At 52.1% G+C, this 16,695-nt stretch overlaps 1 protein-coding gene across 2 annotated transcripts; it reads right to left on the bottom strand.

Moving 5' to 3' along the window:
- Window positions 1–10,318: 10,318 nt before the first annotated feature.
- Window positions 10,319–14,810, bottom strand: IFI6 (interferon alpha inducible protein 6). Of its 2 annotated transcripts, XM_043574202.1 has the most exons (6): window positions 14,704–14,810; window positions 14,341–14,433; window positions 13,226–13,321; window positions 12,799–12,885; window positions 12,570–12,719; window positions 10,319–10,541 (listed from the first exon to the last, which is right to left on the bottom strand). In XM_043574202.1, coding segments are annotated over exons 2-6 (450 nt in total). In that variant the 5' UTR covers window positions 14,342–14,433; window positions 14,704–14,810; the 3' UTR covers window positions 10,319–10,425. The 2 variants fall into 2 exon arrangements, with proteins under 2 accessions (XP_043430137.1, XP_043430138.1); XM_043574203.1 differs by lacking the exon at window positions 14,341–14,433 and having other exon boundaries at window positions 14,704–14,805.
- Between the last annotated feature and the right edge of the window lie 1,885 nt (window positions 14,811–16,695).

A 16,695-nucleotide genomic window follows, 5' to 3' on the forward strand; every position in this document is an offset into this window, starting at 1 on the left:
TGTGGTTTCCTTACAGAAATAGCCACAGACTAGATTATTAAACTTTGGGATTTTTTTTTTAACAGAGATAGAGAGAGAGAGAGAGAGAGAGAGAGAGAGAGCAGGACAGAGGGGCAGAGGGAGGGAGAGGGAAAATCTTAAGCAGGCTCCGCACTCAGCACCAAGCCCAATGCTGGGCTCCATCCCAAGACCTGGGGATCATGACCTGAGCTGAAATCAAGACTCAGAGGCTCAACCGAGTGAGCCACCCAGGCAGCCCTAAACTTTGAGATTTTTTTGCCAGACTGATAAGGAATGGTATCCCACTGTGGTTTCCCTGATTTTCGTTTCTTCTGAGTTTGAGCTTCTTTTCACATGTTGAGAAGCCATTTCTATTTGCTTTTCTGTCAATTCGTATCCTACGTCTGTTTCTATCAGGTTGTTGCTCCTTTTATTATTTTGTAATTATTTATTTATTTGTTTTTAACATTTATTCATTTTTGCGAGACAGAGAAAGACAGAGCTAGAGTGGGGGAGGAGCAGAGAGAAGAAGACAGAATCTGAAGCAGGCTCCAGACTCCGAGCTGTCAGCACAGAGCCCGACGTGAGGCTCGAACTCACAGGCCGCAAGATCATGACCGGAGCAGAAGTCCCACGCTTAACCGACTGAGTCCTCCAGGTGCCCCTGTCCTTTTAACGAATTTCCAAAAATGCTTTATCAATTAGAGAGATGAGCCTTTGTCTATGATCCGAGTTGCAAATATTCTCCTCTAGCTTGTCATTTGTCTCATGACTTGCTTTGTTGTGTTTTAGCTTGTGAAAGTTTTTGATTTTTATGTAGCTGACTTTAGCCAATCCTTTTTTATGACTTCTTGGGTTTGAGTCACGGTTAGACTTTTCCCACTATGAGATTATAGTGGTTTTTTTTTTTTTTAACATTTAAATCTTTGATCCCTATGGAAGTTATCCTCAGTGAGGTACTCGATGTGACATACAGATCTAATTTTTTTTTCCAGTTGGCTACCTAGTTGTCCTAACACTGTTTACTAGCGTGCATTCTCCACTTTGAGATGCCGCTTCTATCAAATACTAAATAACTGTCCATTGAGTCTATTTCTGGACAGTCTACTTCAGTCCCTCGGTCTGCTTATCTCCTCCTGCACCCAAATCAAATTGTTTTAATTACTGACGCTTTAAATATTACCTATAGTAGTTAAGTTAGTGGTGTCCTCTTCCCCCACACCCTAAAAAGTTTCTTGTTATTCTTTTCCCTTTTTTTTCCCCTGAGGGTGGGGAACCTCAGGAGATCTCATAGGACTTATACTCTATAGGGGAACAGACAATAAACAGTATTCATGTGTCGGGGTGCCCGGGCGACTCAGTCAGTTAAGTGCCCGAGTTCGGCTCAGGTCATGATCTCACGGTCTGTGGGTTCAAGCCCCGCATTGGGTTCTGTGTTGACAGCTTGGAGCCTGGAGCCTGCTTCAGATTCTGTGTCTCCCTCCCACACTCTCTCTCTCTCTCTCTCTCTCAAAAACAAACAAACATTAAAAAAAACCAATACTTACATGTCACGTGGTCGTGCCAAGAAAAACAACAAAGCAGATAAAAGGACAGAGGCATGTAGGGACTAGTATTTCGATGGGCAGCCAGGGAGGGCTCCCCCCGGGAGGTGGATACACCTTCGCGAAGGGATGGAGGCCACAGGGATACCTGGGGGGAGACAGTCCCAGCAGGACCAAGGACAAATGCAAAGGCCTGAGCCAGGAGCATGCTTGGCATGTTGAAAAACAACAAGGCAGCCGGTGCCCCCGGAATGGGGAGCTCGGAGGGGAGAGTGGGAGGCGATGAGGTAGATCGTGCAGAGGCCTTGCAGGTCACAGCAAGGACGCTGGCTTTTCCTTTGAGATGGGGAGCTATGGGAGGGGACTGAGCAGCATAGTGACATGTTCTGACCTCCCTTTTAACAGGATGGCTCAGGCTGCTGTGTGGAGAACAGACTGTACAGGTGAGGGCAGCAGCGGCGGGGGGGGGGGGGCAATAGAATTTGGGATGGGTGAGTGGATTGTAACTCAATTTCCTTGTCCGTCTCCCCCACTAAACTGAGCTTTACAAGGACAGGCACGGAGCTTATTCAGTGATCTATGCACTGAGTAGGCATGGGTAAACATTTGTGGGAGGAAGAAGGTGGGGAGGATAGATTGGAGGAGGCAGGAGAGGCAGAGTCCCCTGGGGAATGGCTCTGCAAAGGCCACAGACAGTGGAGGGAGCAGATGTGATGACGGAGCCAGCTCCCCAGCAGGGTTGGAGGCTGAAGGGGGCAGAAGCCAGGAAAGCTAGTCCTCCCAAGCTGGTGTCCACCCAGCCCAGGATCTATGACCCCCATCAAGGACAGGCTATGTGCAGTTTATGCTCGAGTTTTGCTACCACAGGGACCCTGGAGGGGGGCTCTCTTTCTCAAGGTGAGAGGGTTCAAGGGTGAGGTAGCCTGGGAGAGAGAGCAGCTTTCCTTAATTCTAGCACACTGAGGCCCTGGGAAGGGATAATTTGTCCTCTTCACAGATGATAAATTGAGGCTTCGAGAAGGAAAGGAATTCACCCAAGGTCACACAGCAAATAAGTGGCTCAGCCCAGTTTCCGGGGCTTGGTAGCTATAAGACACCTCCTTGGCCACTGCCTAATTTTGGTCTGGGCTCCTCTGCAGTTTTGGGGAGTGACCAAGGGCAGAAGGAGGAGGTGACTCCTGGCATTCAGCCAGCCCCGAGCTGCTGCTCAGGCACAGCTACTGATGCCCCACTGGGCGTAGGACCCAGCTGTAGGGAACAGGAGAATGGGGCCCTTCAGGACTTCATGATGCTTTGAGCAGAATGGGCCTCAGAGCGCAGCAGGTAGATGAGAGGCACCAAACTAAGGGACGGAGGAAAGAGGTTGGGCTTTGAAATACATCTTGGCCTTGCCACTATCTCACTGTGTGACTTTAAGTAAATTGCATCTGTCCAGAAACCTCAGTTTGTGCATCTGTAAACTGAGGACAGCATCTCTCCCTTACAGGGCTGGCGTGCAGTTGAATGAAGCAATAGGGGTCCAATGCTACCTGAAAGTGCTTCCTTCCTGACCTTCCCCCACCCAGACCAGGGTGCTGGTGTCCCTGTCCCCAGCAGAGGCTGATCCACTGCTCCTAGGTGAAAGGGAACATGAGTTGTGACAGCATCTCAAGTCCCAGGCCTACAAATGGATCCAGACTATGTGGGACCTGGCCAGTGTTGATACCTATGTGCCCTATTAGGGCCAGGTGAACCCGCAAGAGCCCTTAGGACAGCTGGGTCGTCCCTGGCTCTTCACCAAGTATCTCAAAGTACTTGTTCACTCGGGGCCTCAGTTCCAGGGAATCTCTTGAGCACTGGTTGGAGGTGGGCAGGAATTGGAGGCCTTCTATTGGGCAGATGGAGTAGGCTGCTTCAATCGTCGTGAGCTCCCTGTCTCTGAGGTATGTAAGCAGAGACTGGACAAACACTGGGCAAGGAATCACTCATCAATGGACATTAGATAGGGGCAAGAAAGTGGGTACTTGGTATGGTAGGGGCTGGCCAAGGACTTCTGAGAGCTGAAGGACAAATATGAGTAAAGTAGGGAAGAGAAGCATGTTTAGGTCTGAGAGAACAGCAGGTGCAATGCCTGAAGGCAAGCAAAAGCCCTGCATTTTCAAGGAGCTGAAAGTTTAGCATGACAGGAGGGTAGGAAGCGAAGGGCAGTGGCTGAGCTGGATGATGTCAGAAGTCACAAGTCCTCATCTAAAAGGGGACCCATCTTAGGGGTCAGGATCCACTCTGTCCCATGAGGGACACGAATGAGGAGAGAGCCAGGTGAAAGAAGATGGGGCAGAGAGGGAATCATCTGTGCAAACACCCAGAGAAGAGGAAAGACAGCTGAGAGGAGATCAGTCTGACTACAGCCAGGCTGGGAGAGGGGGAGGAGGTGTGACTGAGACTAGAGACCCAGGTATGGCCTTGTGGGTCTTGCTGACTTGCCTGAAGGCCATCGGCAGTCCCCAAAGGGTTTTACATGGTGATTGGAGGGGGATAGTGGTGGTGACCCAACCCCAGTCAGTAGAAACGTTGAGGAAGGTTGTCTGGGATGCCCTTTAAGGTCCCTGCAGACCCCCTAAGACCCCGCAGAAGCTCTGGGGAGTCCAGCTCTCTTAGGCACAACCTCAGAGGCATCTCAAGGAGGATGAGGAAGTTCATTTGTCAGAGGAACCACATAGAAAAGTGACACCTGGAGGTGAGTGAGGTCTGGTCTCAGCTCATCACCGATTCAATGACTCAGTAAATCTTAGCTCTCAGACCACAGGGGCTGGAAGGACATTCTCGCATCACAAGATGCGGAAGTGAGGCCCCCCAGACGGAGGTTCAATGAAATCGCTCCAGACCACAGAGCAAATCTATGGCCAGGTCAGGGTCAGGGATAAGGAAGCTAGTATCTGCAAAGCACCTAATATGTGCCAGTCCGGTGCTAGGCACCGCATACACCACATCACTGACTGCAAGCACAGCTTCATTTTGCAGATGAGCAGACTGAGGTGCAGATGGCATGACTCTTGTGCCAGGTCATGCAGAGCTAGGGCTGGAAACCTCGTCCTGCAGCACTTTCGGGTCTGCGTTGGGGGGGGGGGGGGGGGGGCGTGTCCAGGAGAGTGAGAGGACGGCGGGGCTGTGTTTCTGGGACTTTCCTCTCTGAGGTCTGAGGCCTGAAATAGTTGCGCTCCAGTGGGCGCCCCTAGGCTTGGCCACACTATCTGCCCCGCCCGCTGCGGGGAGCGGTCTAGACACAGATCCCCTCTCCCCGCATAATGGCGCGAGCCTCGCCAAACGCTCGGAGCGACGTGAACGGGCCCCGGGGTACCCCGGCGCGCTGACGCTGGCGCCGCTGCTGCGACGCAGCCTTGTGGCCGTCTACGGGGACGCCTCGGATCACTTCTCCGCCTTCCTGCGCTCCCAGCGCAGCTACTCCCGACGGCAGCGGCGCAGAGTGTGGCTGCCGCCGCCCCGCGCCAACCAATCAGGAAGCAGAGGCGTACTCCGGGCACGCCTCCCCTATGACGTCACGCAGCCGCCCAGAAGCCCCGCCCGGTGGCCTTACCTGGGAAAGGTCTTGGGAGAGGGCAGTGGTTGTGGGCTCTCGAAGGGTGAAAATAACCGCCATGTGAATCGCACACATTATACCTGCCCTGAGAAACACAGTCAGGGTAAACAGTTTCCTAATTTTAAAATGTGCTTATTCCCTGACTCGCTCTGCAACCACCCATCCATCCGTCTGTCCATCCATCTGGACCATCCACTCAACCATAGCTACTGGGCACCTCCTGGGTGCCAGGAGCTGAGCTGGGTGCTGGTGATAAATAACGAGGAACCTTGTGCTTGTGTTCACGGAGCTCGGAGGCTAGTGAAGAAGTCTGACAGTAACAAATGCTTATACCAATCATGCTTTTATTACAATCGTGATCCATTCTAGGAACATAAGGTACAGGCTGCTGGGATAACGGAGTGTTTAATTTAGATTGGGGGCTCGGGTCTCTGGAGAAGTTACGTTCGAGCTGACTCCTGAAGCAACAAAAGTGTTCCAGGCAGAGGGAAGAGCTCGTGGAAAGGCATTGAGGTTGGCAGGCACTTAGAGGGTTCTGGAAAGGAAAAAGAGGCCGGCATGGCTGGAAAAGAGTTGGGGGAGGGAAAGCGAGGTGAGAGAAGACTCTGGAGCTTTGGAGGAACAGATGATTCCAGACCTTGAAGACCAGAGTAAGGGAGTAGAATTGTATTTTAAGTGTGATGGGCTTAAAGCTGGAAGGGGCGGGGGGGGGGGGGGGGGGAGGGGGTCACTTTGTCTCGCTTTGTTTTAAGATCTTCCTTGCTCTGTGTGGATAATAGACAAGAGTGGACACTGGGAGACCCATTAGGAAGACCTTGTAGGTGTCCTCTAGGCCTGAACTAGATGATGAGAGGGGGGCCATGTGGGTGGAGAGTCGTGAACAGACTCAAGAAATAATTAGGAGATAGGATCTACAGGCTGCCTGGTTGCTGGATTGAGTGCAGGCGGATGGGTGGGACCGAGAAAGATTAAGATTAAGTACCTTCATTGGACAATTATTTATACAGTCTTCTCTGGGTGCCAAGTACTGTTCTAGAGAGACTGTCGAGATTCAAATCCTGCCCCTGCCACTTGCTAGCTGTTTATTTTAGGGAAGTCATTTAACCTCTCTCTGCCTTGATTTCTTCATTTATAAAATGTGGATTCTAATAACACCCCAGAGGATTGTTGTCAGGATTAAATGAGTTATAAATGTAAAACCTTGGATCTGGAGGTCTGGGACTGGGCTCTGGGGCTCGGTTCTTGGACTTGGGGCTGAGTGCTTGGGCCTGCTTCTTGGAGTAATCAAGCCTCCATTTCTTTACTGGCCTCATACAAATGAACCTGCCCCTAACTTGACTCTCTTCTCAGTGGCTTCATAGCACATGATAAGGGTGTGACCCTACCTGTCTGCACTGTTTGCTCCACGGAGACCTCAGAAGGAAGGGAAATAGAAGGCTGCTCTGGGCCTCTTCATGGACCCTTTCTGGGCCCCCTATTTTTTTCTGCCTGAGCCAGGAAGCCCACACTCCCTTATCTTCTGCCCCTCCCCCACAGCCATCTGCTTAAAGGAAGTGGCTCTTTAGTTCTTCACAGGAAGCCACAGGCCTCCTCTGCTTCAGCTCCCTCCAGCTACCGCTGACCCAGGCCCTTTGCTGGCCCAGGCCCCCTTCAAGGCTGAGTCCAGAGATGCCCTGTACCTGGCGTCATTCTCTGCTACCCAGTCAAGGAGACTGTTCTTTTCATTTCCTTGTGTGGACTGTTCTTTTCATTTCCTTTCAATCTCTGTGGCCCAGGTCTGGAAGCACAGGCTGTAGACCTGGAGGTGAGTGAGACCTGACTGTAGAGGGTCCTGAATGCTGTGCTCGGGAGTTTGGAGATCCCAGCCTTGGAGGACTAAGGGCCTGCAAGGGAGAGGAGAAGCAGGCCCTGCAGGGATCCTCAGGACTGACCATTCCCGTGAGCTTCAGGAGCTCCTTCTGTAAAGCAGGGGCAACGTCTGATTCACTTTGGTCTTCGGCATCCATGGTGCCGTCCGCCCCAGGGAGAGCTTTTGGTAATTGGGGAGCGGCTCAAGGATGATGCAGGCAGAGGGAGATTCAGGGTAGGACTGTACTGCCACCTGGTGGCCATAGCCGCACATAGCACCATGGGATGGTAGGAGGTCGGCTCTTACAGGGAGTGAGGGGACTTTCCAGGGTACCGACCGGGCCAGGAAAGCCCTTAACGAATAAAAGAAAGCCCTACGGATTTTATTAAAGAGAAAGACACCTCCAACTTGAGCGCTTGGGAAAGACATTCTAGGTCCAGATGAGAGTCTCACTGCTCCCCTCCTCCATTTCACAGACTATGACACTGAGGCCCAGAGAGAAATGATGAGGACAGAGGACCTCAATGTTGTTTTCCATAAAGTCAGCCACACAGATGGGATCTATTTTTGGACTTGCCTCAGGGTGTGGTCCCAGAGTGAGGATCTGCCCTGCTGGTTTCTAGTCACCCTCATTTGTGACCAAACATGGCATCCTCGACACCATCACCCACCTTAGTCACCAAAGTTGGCACCACAAGGTGGCTTTTGGCAGCTTCTAAAAATAAAATCCACTCTCAGAGGGCTTGGATCAGACAGGACCGAGAGGATTCCGAAGCATGTGCTTCAGACTCAGCAGTTTTAGACCAGGAAGGACCTCAGAGATCATAATATCTGAGCCCCCTTATTTTAAAAGCAAGGAAGCTAAGACTCAGAGAGGGCAAGTAAGCTGCCGGAGGCGCCCCCACCCTGTTGCTGGGCCGGGACTCAGCTTTTTGTCTCTCTGAAGGCCATTGCCAAGGAGGGGTCTAAAAGTGCATTAGCATCTCCTGACTTGCTGCCATTAATGAATTCGGGTTTGTGTTCATCATTCTGCCTCACACGTTGTAGACAGGATGATCATGGTCCACGATGGCTAACAAGGGCCAGGATGGGTGAAAGGAGACAGGGGCAAGGAGGTGGTGACAGGGAGGGAGAAGGAGTCCATGGATACTTTGGGGGGGCTCCTAGTTTGTGCACTGTGGGCTCCAAGGAGGTAGGAACTGGGTCTCTTTCACCCCAGTGTTCTCAGCAGCTGGCACAGTGCCTGATACAGACTGAGTGCCCAGGAAATGCCCGCAGAATGAAAGCAAGGAGTTATCCTGCACAGACCCATGGGATCTTGTGGTAAGAAGAGTGTCCCCTTAGAGATGGGTAATTTTCAGTGTCATTCAGCCTGAGAAGTGCTGAGGCCTCAGATCTGAAATCCTGGGGGCAGAGCTGTCTCTCTCTGGCCTTGACGCTGTTCAAGGCAATAAAATGCCAAGGGAATAATTGCGCGCGCGTGCGCGCGCGCGTGTGTGTGTGTGTGTGTGTGTGTGTGTGTATGCTCCTGGGGGCAGGGCGCCAACACTTGGGAGAAAGGAAGAACAGGGTCTGTGAGTTCCAGAAAGTAAACCCTGACCCCCAAAGTCACATGATCTAGTTCCTGGTTGTTATTTGGCTATTTCCTCTCTGCTTTCTGCTCTAATCTTGCAAAGGAGGAAACTGAGTCGCACGATGTGACGGAACTTGTGTTAGGTCTGTAGGACTCCAGAGGGAATTCCTAGCTACTATGCTTCACTGCCTTATGTGAAAACCCCAGCCTCATCTATGCTGGAAAATGCTGAGTAAAAGGTTAGGGGCCTGTGTTTACTCAGACCACAGTGTTAAAAGGGGGTCAGGCCCCTCATCCCCAGGCCTCCATGGGAGTGACAGTGAGTATTATCAAGGGTCCCCAAGGGAAAGAACAAGAGGTCCAGTCATCCTCCCCATGAGATCTGGTGAGGGTGATGGGACAGACAGGCAGATGGAAGGACTGACCTCAGGTTCAATTCTACCCACATCTATTAGCACCTATACGAGGCCTGTCCCAGGCATTGGGGAGAAGAGACAAATTAGAGACAGCACTCTCCCCGAAAGTGTTGAGGGACACACATTCATGTCTCTGGGATATCAACCTTATAGACAAACTGGGGTGCAGGCTTCAGTAGAGTGTGATGCTTGAGGCCCCGCCTTCCTCTGTAGGCAGAAGTCCGCTGTCTACCCGTCTGTGGAAGGCCCCAGCCGAGGCGGGACTCTGCAGAGGTCCTATGGTAAGTATCAGGGGACCCAGCCCAGCTTTCGCTCTGGGACACAAACCACGGAGGGTGTGTGTGGAACAGCTGGTGCCTCTGCTACCTGTGTGCCTTTTCCACGAGCAGTGCTTCTCGGGGCCTGGGGCAAGCCAGCTGGGGCAGACAATTGCCATCTGCCCAGATGGCGTTAGATCTGGGGGCAGGAGCAGACAGGAGGGGACCTCTTCCCCGCCCACCCACACACATTGCTAATTGAAGACGAGTTTCTGGGTTATAAGTGGGGCGAGCTGGGGGAGGCCTGAGGACAGCCTACGTGGCCCTTTTGTGACAAGATGTCGTGGTTCGCACGTGACGGCTTCCCAGGGATGCGGACCTCCCAGGGAGGCCAGGCTGGCATGGCAGCTGGTGTGCCCACTCATAAACCAGAACCAGGGCTGGGACCCTTCTGTCCTCACTGCCACTTGATTTCGAGGGCCTCCTTGGCCTCCTCCTACCCGGGTCCAGGCACCCAGGTTCCCCTGGACAGGACTCGCTAACTTCAGATCTCCCCCCTAGGTCTGGTCTGGCCTTCCTTTCCCACCCAGAGGGTGTAAAGCCTCCGTATGCCAACTGTCCACTTTATCCCACTTTATCTTGGAGGGAAGAAGACCTTGCCGAGGTCCCTCGAAAAGCTGCTGTCACACACTTCCCCAAGGCAAAGGTCTGGCCTATATTCTCCACCTAGCGCTTCTTCAGAGAATGGAGATCCAGCTTCTCCATCTCTGCCTCATCAGAAAAGTAGCTGGAAGCTTCTCCCACTGAGAACAGACTGAGCTCTGCCTCCCCAGGCACCCTGTGAAATTGAGCCTGAGTGTTCACGCTGTGGCAGGAGGCTCTGCTGGGAAGGAATCCCAGAGGAGGGGATGTCTGAGCTGGGTTACGAGCTTCAGAAGGACATTCTAGGCAGAGAGAACAGCATGTGCTGAGGCCCAGAGACAAAGCCACCTGGTGGTGTTCCGGGAGCTGCGGTTGGCTTGAGGGGAGAAAGGGGTTTGGAGGTGTGCGGATGAGGCAAATTGGAGCCAGATCTTGTTGGGAGACTCACAGAACGACAGAGTGTTTTCTGACAGGATTTTATTCTCTTTTTTCCACTTAGGTCATTGATGAGCGTGACAGAAAGCTCTCGACTACAATTGGAAGGAAGGGTTTCCTGGGAGCCTCCGCCTACTCCTCCTCCTCCACTTCCTCCTCCTTCTCCCGGCTGTTTTCAAGGTGTTTGTGGACAGTGTAGCCCAGAAAGGCACCAATCTTGCCCATGAGGGCACTGCCACCACTAGCCCCTGTGAAGCAAATATAGTCAGGTCACTTGGGGCCCAGGCACGAGGCCTGGGAATCCAAAAGTCTGGACATCATTAGTTAAGCCCAACCTCTTTATTTCCAGTTAGAGAAACAGAGGCCCCGAGAGGGGACAGGAGTTCTGCAAAGTGAATCCTATTTCCCCCTTGACTTGCCGTCTCAAATCAGAGACGTGTTCCATAGAAGAAAAATACACAGGGGGGCCTGGGTGGCTCAGTCGGTTAAGCATCCACTCCTGGCTCAGGCCACGATCTCACGGTTCGTGAGTTCGAGCCCTCATTGGGCTCTCTGCTGTCAGTGCAGAGCCGGCTTCAGATCCTCTGCCTCCCTCTCTCTCCGCCCCTCCCCTGCTCATGCTGTATCCCAAAAATAAATGAAAACGTTTAAAAACTAAAAATTAAAAAAAAAGAAAGAAAAATACGCAGGTAACAGCTCATCTTTTCACGTCTTGGTGAACACACAGTGTTATTAATAATGCTAATAACAGCCGCCTTTGTGGAGACCTCCCTGCGGGGGCTGGGGGTTCACAAGTAAGAGATTTCATCGTGGTCACAACCCTGTGATGTGCATGAGTGCGAACACCTGACTGTTCCTAGCCTTGCCCCCACCCTACCTCCCACCGTTGGGGTGTGGCTTCCCTTCTGCCCCCTCTGAGAAGGGCTCTATTCTTCTGGGCTGGTTCTCTGAGCTTTTGTCATCCAGAATTGAGAGCAGATGGAAGGTTCAGGAAGGCAGAGGGGAGTCAGTCAGGGGCAACTTTTCTCCAAGATTTTGAGGCCTCAGAGAGAGAGAGGGAGAGAGAGATGGAAGGAAGCAATGAAAAAGAAAGGAGTGGAGGAGAGAAAGAGAGAAGTAAATGCACATGTTTTTTAATTAAAAAAATTTTTTGATGATCTCTATACCCAGCGTGGGCCTCAAACTCCCGACCCGAGATCAAGAGTCTCATGATCCCTTGACTGAGCCAGCCAGGCACCCCAATGCACATTCTTTTAGAAGGGTCATTCTGGGGGCGCCTGGGTGGCGCAGTCGGTTAAGCGTCAGACTTCAGCCAGGTCACGATCTCGCGGTCCGTGAGTTCGAGCCCCACGTCGGGCTCTGGGCGGATGGCTCAGAGCCTGGAGCCTGTTTCCGATTCTGTGTCTCCCTCTCTCTCTGCCCCTCCCCCGTTCATGCTCTGTCTCTCTCTGTCCCAAAAATAAATAAACGTTGAAAAAAAATTATAAAAAAAAAAAAGAAGGGTCATTCGGAACTCTAGCTTTTCCTTTCATGGTGTTCAGGAAATACAGTTCAAGACCAGGGTTGGTATGAGATTGAATTGAGTGGGTCATTCCACCTTTCTTTCCTCTTTTCTTTTCTTTTCTTTTCTTTTTTTTTTAATGTTTATTTATTTTTAAAAGAGAGAGATTGAGCATGAGCAGGAGAGGAGCAGAGAGAGAGGGAGACACAGAATCCGAAGCAGGCTCCAGGCTCCGAGCTGTCAGGACAGAGCCCCACAGGGGCGGCTGGAACCAACTAATGGTCAGATGGTGACCTGAGCCGAAGCCCCACACTTAACCGACGCAACCACCCAGGCACCCCTAAGATTTATTTTATTACACCCAGTGTGGGGCTGGAACTCACAACCCCGGATCAAGAGATGCATATCCACCGACCGCGCCGGCCAGGCGCCCCTCTCTGCCACCTCTCTTTGCCACACTGGCTCTCTGAGTTTGAGCAGATTCGTAAAATGTTACACTGAGGATGGTCATCCCTGTTAACAGATGAGGAAACTGAGGCTTGTTGTGATCTGGCCAAAGCATCAGTGAGGCACCGCGCTTTGGTGGCTAAGAACGAGGAATCCGAGTAGGTTCGAATCCTGGCTTTGGTGCCAACTGACGGGGAGCATTTGAGTAAATTACGTAATCCCTCGTTGCCTCGGTTTCCCCACTGCATGACGGAGATGGTAAGGACACCCGGCTCATGGAGTCACCTGGCCCTGGCATCCCCGCCCGCGGGCCCGGTCGCCCACTCACCGAGGCTCTGCAGCACGGCCACCAGCCCCCCGGCGGGCACACCGCCCCCGTTCGCCACCGCGGAGCAGCTCATCAACCAGGCGGCCACAGAGTTGGCGGCGATGCCCGTGCTCGTGAAGCCCAGAACGGGCAGCCCCGCGGCCAGGAGCCCTGGAGGAAGGGGAGGCGGTGAGGGAGCGCCCGCAGCAGGGGCCCCCACCTTCCGGAGCTTTCCGCCCTCTGGACCCACCTCCTCCGACAGCCATGTAGGTCAGGGCGCCCCAGACCCCGGAGCCGCCGTCCTCCGAGCGCTCTTCTTTTGCCTGTCTTCTTTTGCCTATCGGGAGGGGACAGAGTGGAACGCGGAGCAGGGTTCCCCGTACTGTGCCTGGTGCTCAGCACCACCCCATCCTTCCATTTCGGGGAGCCTCGCCGAAGGGAAGAGACTTCATCCAAGGCGCGGTGCCTGGCACATAACTGGCACTGAGCACACTTGGGTGGAATGGAGGAATTGATACGCAAGGAGTCGAACCTGGGACTCTGGCTACAGTGACCTGGAGCTGTCCACTGTCATAGCCCTTCTCGTCCCGGAGCCAGGGTTCCTGAAAGTCTACGCCGGGCTTCCGAAACTCTCGGTGTGTTTATCTCACAGCCCTCCCTTGCGCCAGGATGCTTACCTGCCTCCACCCCGCCGCAGGCGAAGAGTAGCAGGTGGCACAAGAAGAGCGATACCGCCTTCCGCCGCATGGTGGCGCCGCGCGCAGGCTTTGTCACTGGCCCAGAGAAGGGGGTGGGGGAGATGAGTCTCCAGAGTCCTTTTGGACCCGCGTGGTTGTTTTCCCTTTCTATTCGTGGAGGAGTCCATAAAAAGTAGCAAGGTGCCCTGGACTGAGCCCAGGACCCCCCCCCCCCCCGAGGAGCCGCGGGCTTTCGGTTTCCTCGTGCCAGCAACAGTCACGCAGCAAATAGTTGCCGCCTAGACAAGCACTCAAGACTGTCAAGTTCAAACCTCATGCTCTTTCCATCGTAGCACAGAATAGGAAAAGGCGTATGCCCCCAAACTCACCTCCAATGTGATCTTTGTCCGTTCAGTGCCTTTTCCTTGAATTAAAAACAACCTCCCATATATTGAGGACTTCCCACTTTATGGCCCGAGGTCAATTATACCCGTAAGAATCCCTTGAAATACATGCCATTGTTCTCAACCATGTGTTATAGATAAGGAAGTTGAAACCGGGTGAAGTCAAGGAACATTCCTAAGTCTGACCAGCTAGGAAGTGGCAGTCAGGATTCAAACCCACACTTGACGAATGTCCAAACCCACACTTTTTAAAAATGTTTATTTTTGAGAGAAAGGGGAGGGAAGGGGCAGACAGAGGGAGACAGGATGGCAGGCAGGCTCTGCGTTGACAGCCGAGAGCCTAATGCGGGGCTCGAACTCACTAACCTGAGCCGAAGTCTGAGTTTAATTGACTGAGCCACCCAAGTGCCCCCCCAAACCCACGCTTTTTTTTTTAATTTTTTTTTCAACGTTTATTTATTTTTGGGACAGAGAGAGACAGAGCATGAACGGGGGAGGGGCAGAGAGAGAGGGAGACACAGAATCGGAAACAGGCTCCAGGCTCCGAGCCATCAGCCCAGAGCCTGACGCGGGGCTCGAACTCCCGGACCGCGAGATCGTGACCTGGCTGAAGTCGGACGCTTAACCGACTGCGCCACCCAGGCGCCCCGCAAACCCACGCTTTTAACAACCACTCCAGATACCTTCATCTGCCCTCAAAGATAAACTCACTGTCACATTAGATCCTGCGCTAAAGGGCTTTCAGACACAGTCCAGTCCTTTGGGCAGGCAAGGTAGCTTGATCTCCATTTTACAGATGACAAGCTAAAGCCCAAAGAAGTGAAGTGCCAGGGTTAAGGCCGTAGACTGCTGCCTTGGTGCCTATAACCTAAGTCTGGGGTTTGGCACCCCAACCCCCTAAAAGCCCCAACCCACCTCCTCAGACCAGTCTTAGCCCAGGGCACTACAAGGGACCCAGGGGTATAGCCTCCCTGAAGAATGGGTATCGTGGCTCTCGGGGCATAAGGCTCACAGGCAGACAGCCTGGCAGAGGTTTGGCAGCTGACATCCATACTTCCTGGCTTTCGGGTTTACCTTGGAGGAGGGGAGAGGAGGAATCTTCCTTCCCGGAGCCTGATGGTAGATGGGAACAGCAGTGAGGTTATAGCTCTGGGGCTGAAGGCTGGCTTTTTATAATCACATTTGGACTGCCTCCTCTCCTCCCCAGGCAACCAACCAATCCTTGTCAGACTTTCCATTTCCTGCACTCATTCTGTAGTTTCTTTTCTCTTTTCCTCCAGCTCTGCTCAGTGACAGAATCTCTACCGTATCCATTAACAGAAACATGTAATTCAAGCCAGGGATTTTCTGAATAGCTGAGAGTATTCAAAGCAGATCATGCTAGAGCGGAATCCATGGTCCTGCTGGGCTCAGTGAAGCCGGAACACCAGCTCCTCTTGGGGCGCAGAAGCCTTTCACAATTCAATTCAATTCAATTCAATTCAATTCATAATTATGCCTACCATTTATTGGGAACTTTCTGCATGCCAGGGCCTGTGTAAAATGCTGTATATACGTGATCTTTTTCCTATGCCACAACAGTCCTGTGAAGTATCTATTGTTTACAATCCTCATTCTGCAGAGGAAGGGATTAAAGCTTGTGGAAATGAAATCACTCGGTTCCGTGTATTCTTTGAACCTTTGGTTAGTAATGCCTGTAGAAGCACTATGGGTAACAAATGCAACCTATGGTTGGAGTACATAACAATTCTAAAAATTTTTTTAACGTTTTATTTATTTTTGAGAGACAGAGACAGAGCATGAGCTGGGAAGGGGACAGAGAGAGAGGGGGAGTCACAGATTCCAAAGCAGGCTCCAGGCACCGAACCATCAGCACAGAGCCCGACGCAGGGCTCGAACCCAGGAACCATGAGATCATGACCTAAGCCGAAGTCAGCCACCCAACCGACTGAGCCACCCAGGCGCTCCAAGTACATAACAGTTCTAGTAAGGATGAATCATTGCCTTCTCCAAAGTGGAACGGGTCGGGGTGCTGATATAACTGACCTGCCACCAGATGGCTAGCTGTTCTCCCTGACTTTTGTTGCTACACTGCTCCCTACCGTTGGCTATTTGTTGCTAGTTGCTAGATTAACTTCGCTGAGAGGGAGCCCAAGTTGGAGGGTCCAATCATAACCTCCATCTTTGCCAGCATGGCCATTCTTTTACGAGTCTTTTGCAAAGCAATAGAGTTGCTAAATTTAGAGACTGGCTGACATCCACAATACGGGACATATGACCATCTGGCTGGACAGCCTCCTTTGCAGTAGATGGTCTCTGGTGAGCATTAATATGAGACACAAAGATCTGCATGTCTCGTGCCTGCTCCTATGAGTCCATCTGTATGCCCCTTACCCAGACCTGTTTTCCTTCGAAATTCTAATCTTGCTTTTTCCATGCCCTTGACCAACTAGCTAAGCCATTTGCCACTTGTTAGGAATTAGTGTCTGTCTGCACCTCAGCCCACCTCTTCCTTCATACAAAAGGGGACTACAGAGTATGCTGCTCATAGTTTGGCCCCTGAGAGGATTTACCACCGTCCAAGGCCACCCCAAATGGGGCTGTAACAGAGTAGTCCATTCCCAGCTGGTGCTAAAATATCATACTGACCTATCTGTGAAATGGGTTTGACTTCTTTCCTCTTTTTAAAAAAAATTTTTTTTTAATGTTTTATTTACTTTTAAGACAGAGAGAGACAGAACACGAGTGGGACTGGGGCAGAGAGAGAGGGAGACACAGAGTCTGAAGCAGGCTCCAGGCTCTGAGCTGTGAGCACAGAGCCCGACGCGGGGCTGGAACTCAGGAACTATGAGATCATGACCTGAGCTGAAGTTGGACGCTTAACCAATGGAGCCACCCAGGCGCCCCTTTCCTCTTTTTTTTTTTTTAATTAAAAAAATCTTTTTAAGGTTTATTCATTTATCTAGAGAGAGAGAGCGAGAGAGAGCATACACGGGGGGAGGGGCAGAGAGAGAGAGAGGGAGAGAGAGAGAATCCCAAGCAGGCTCTGAGCTGCACAGAGCCCTA

Source organism: Prionailurus bengalensis, chromosome C1 (assembly GCF_016509475.1).
Source record: "Prionailurus bengalensis isolate Pbe53 chromosome C1, Fcat_Pben_1.1_paternal_pri, whole genome shotgun sequence".
Classification (NCBI taxonomy): domain Eukaryota; kingdom Metazoa; phylum Chordata; class Mammalia; order Carnivora; family Felidae; genus Prionailurus; species Prionailurus bengalensis.

What these genes read in the sequence shown, in the direction of transcription:
- IFI6 (XM_043574202.1), bottom strand. An exon ending in CTGCGGCGGGGTGGAGGCAG is followed by an intron (nt 12,886 to 13,225) that starts GTAAGCATCCTG and finishes CCCTCCCGATAG; the next exon opens with GCAAAAGAAGACAGGCAAAA. An exon ending in GGCCGTGCTGCAGAGCCTCG is followed by an intron (nt 10,542 to 12,569) that starts GTGAGTGGGCGA and finishes TTTGCTTCACAG; the next exon opens with GGGCTAGTGGTGGCAGTGCC.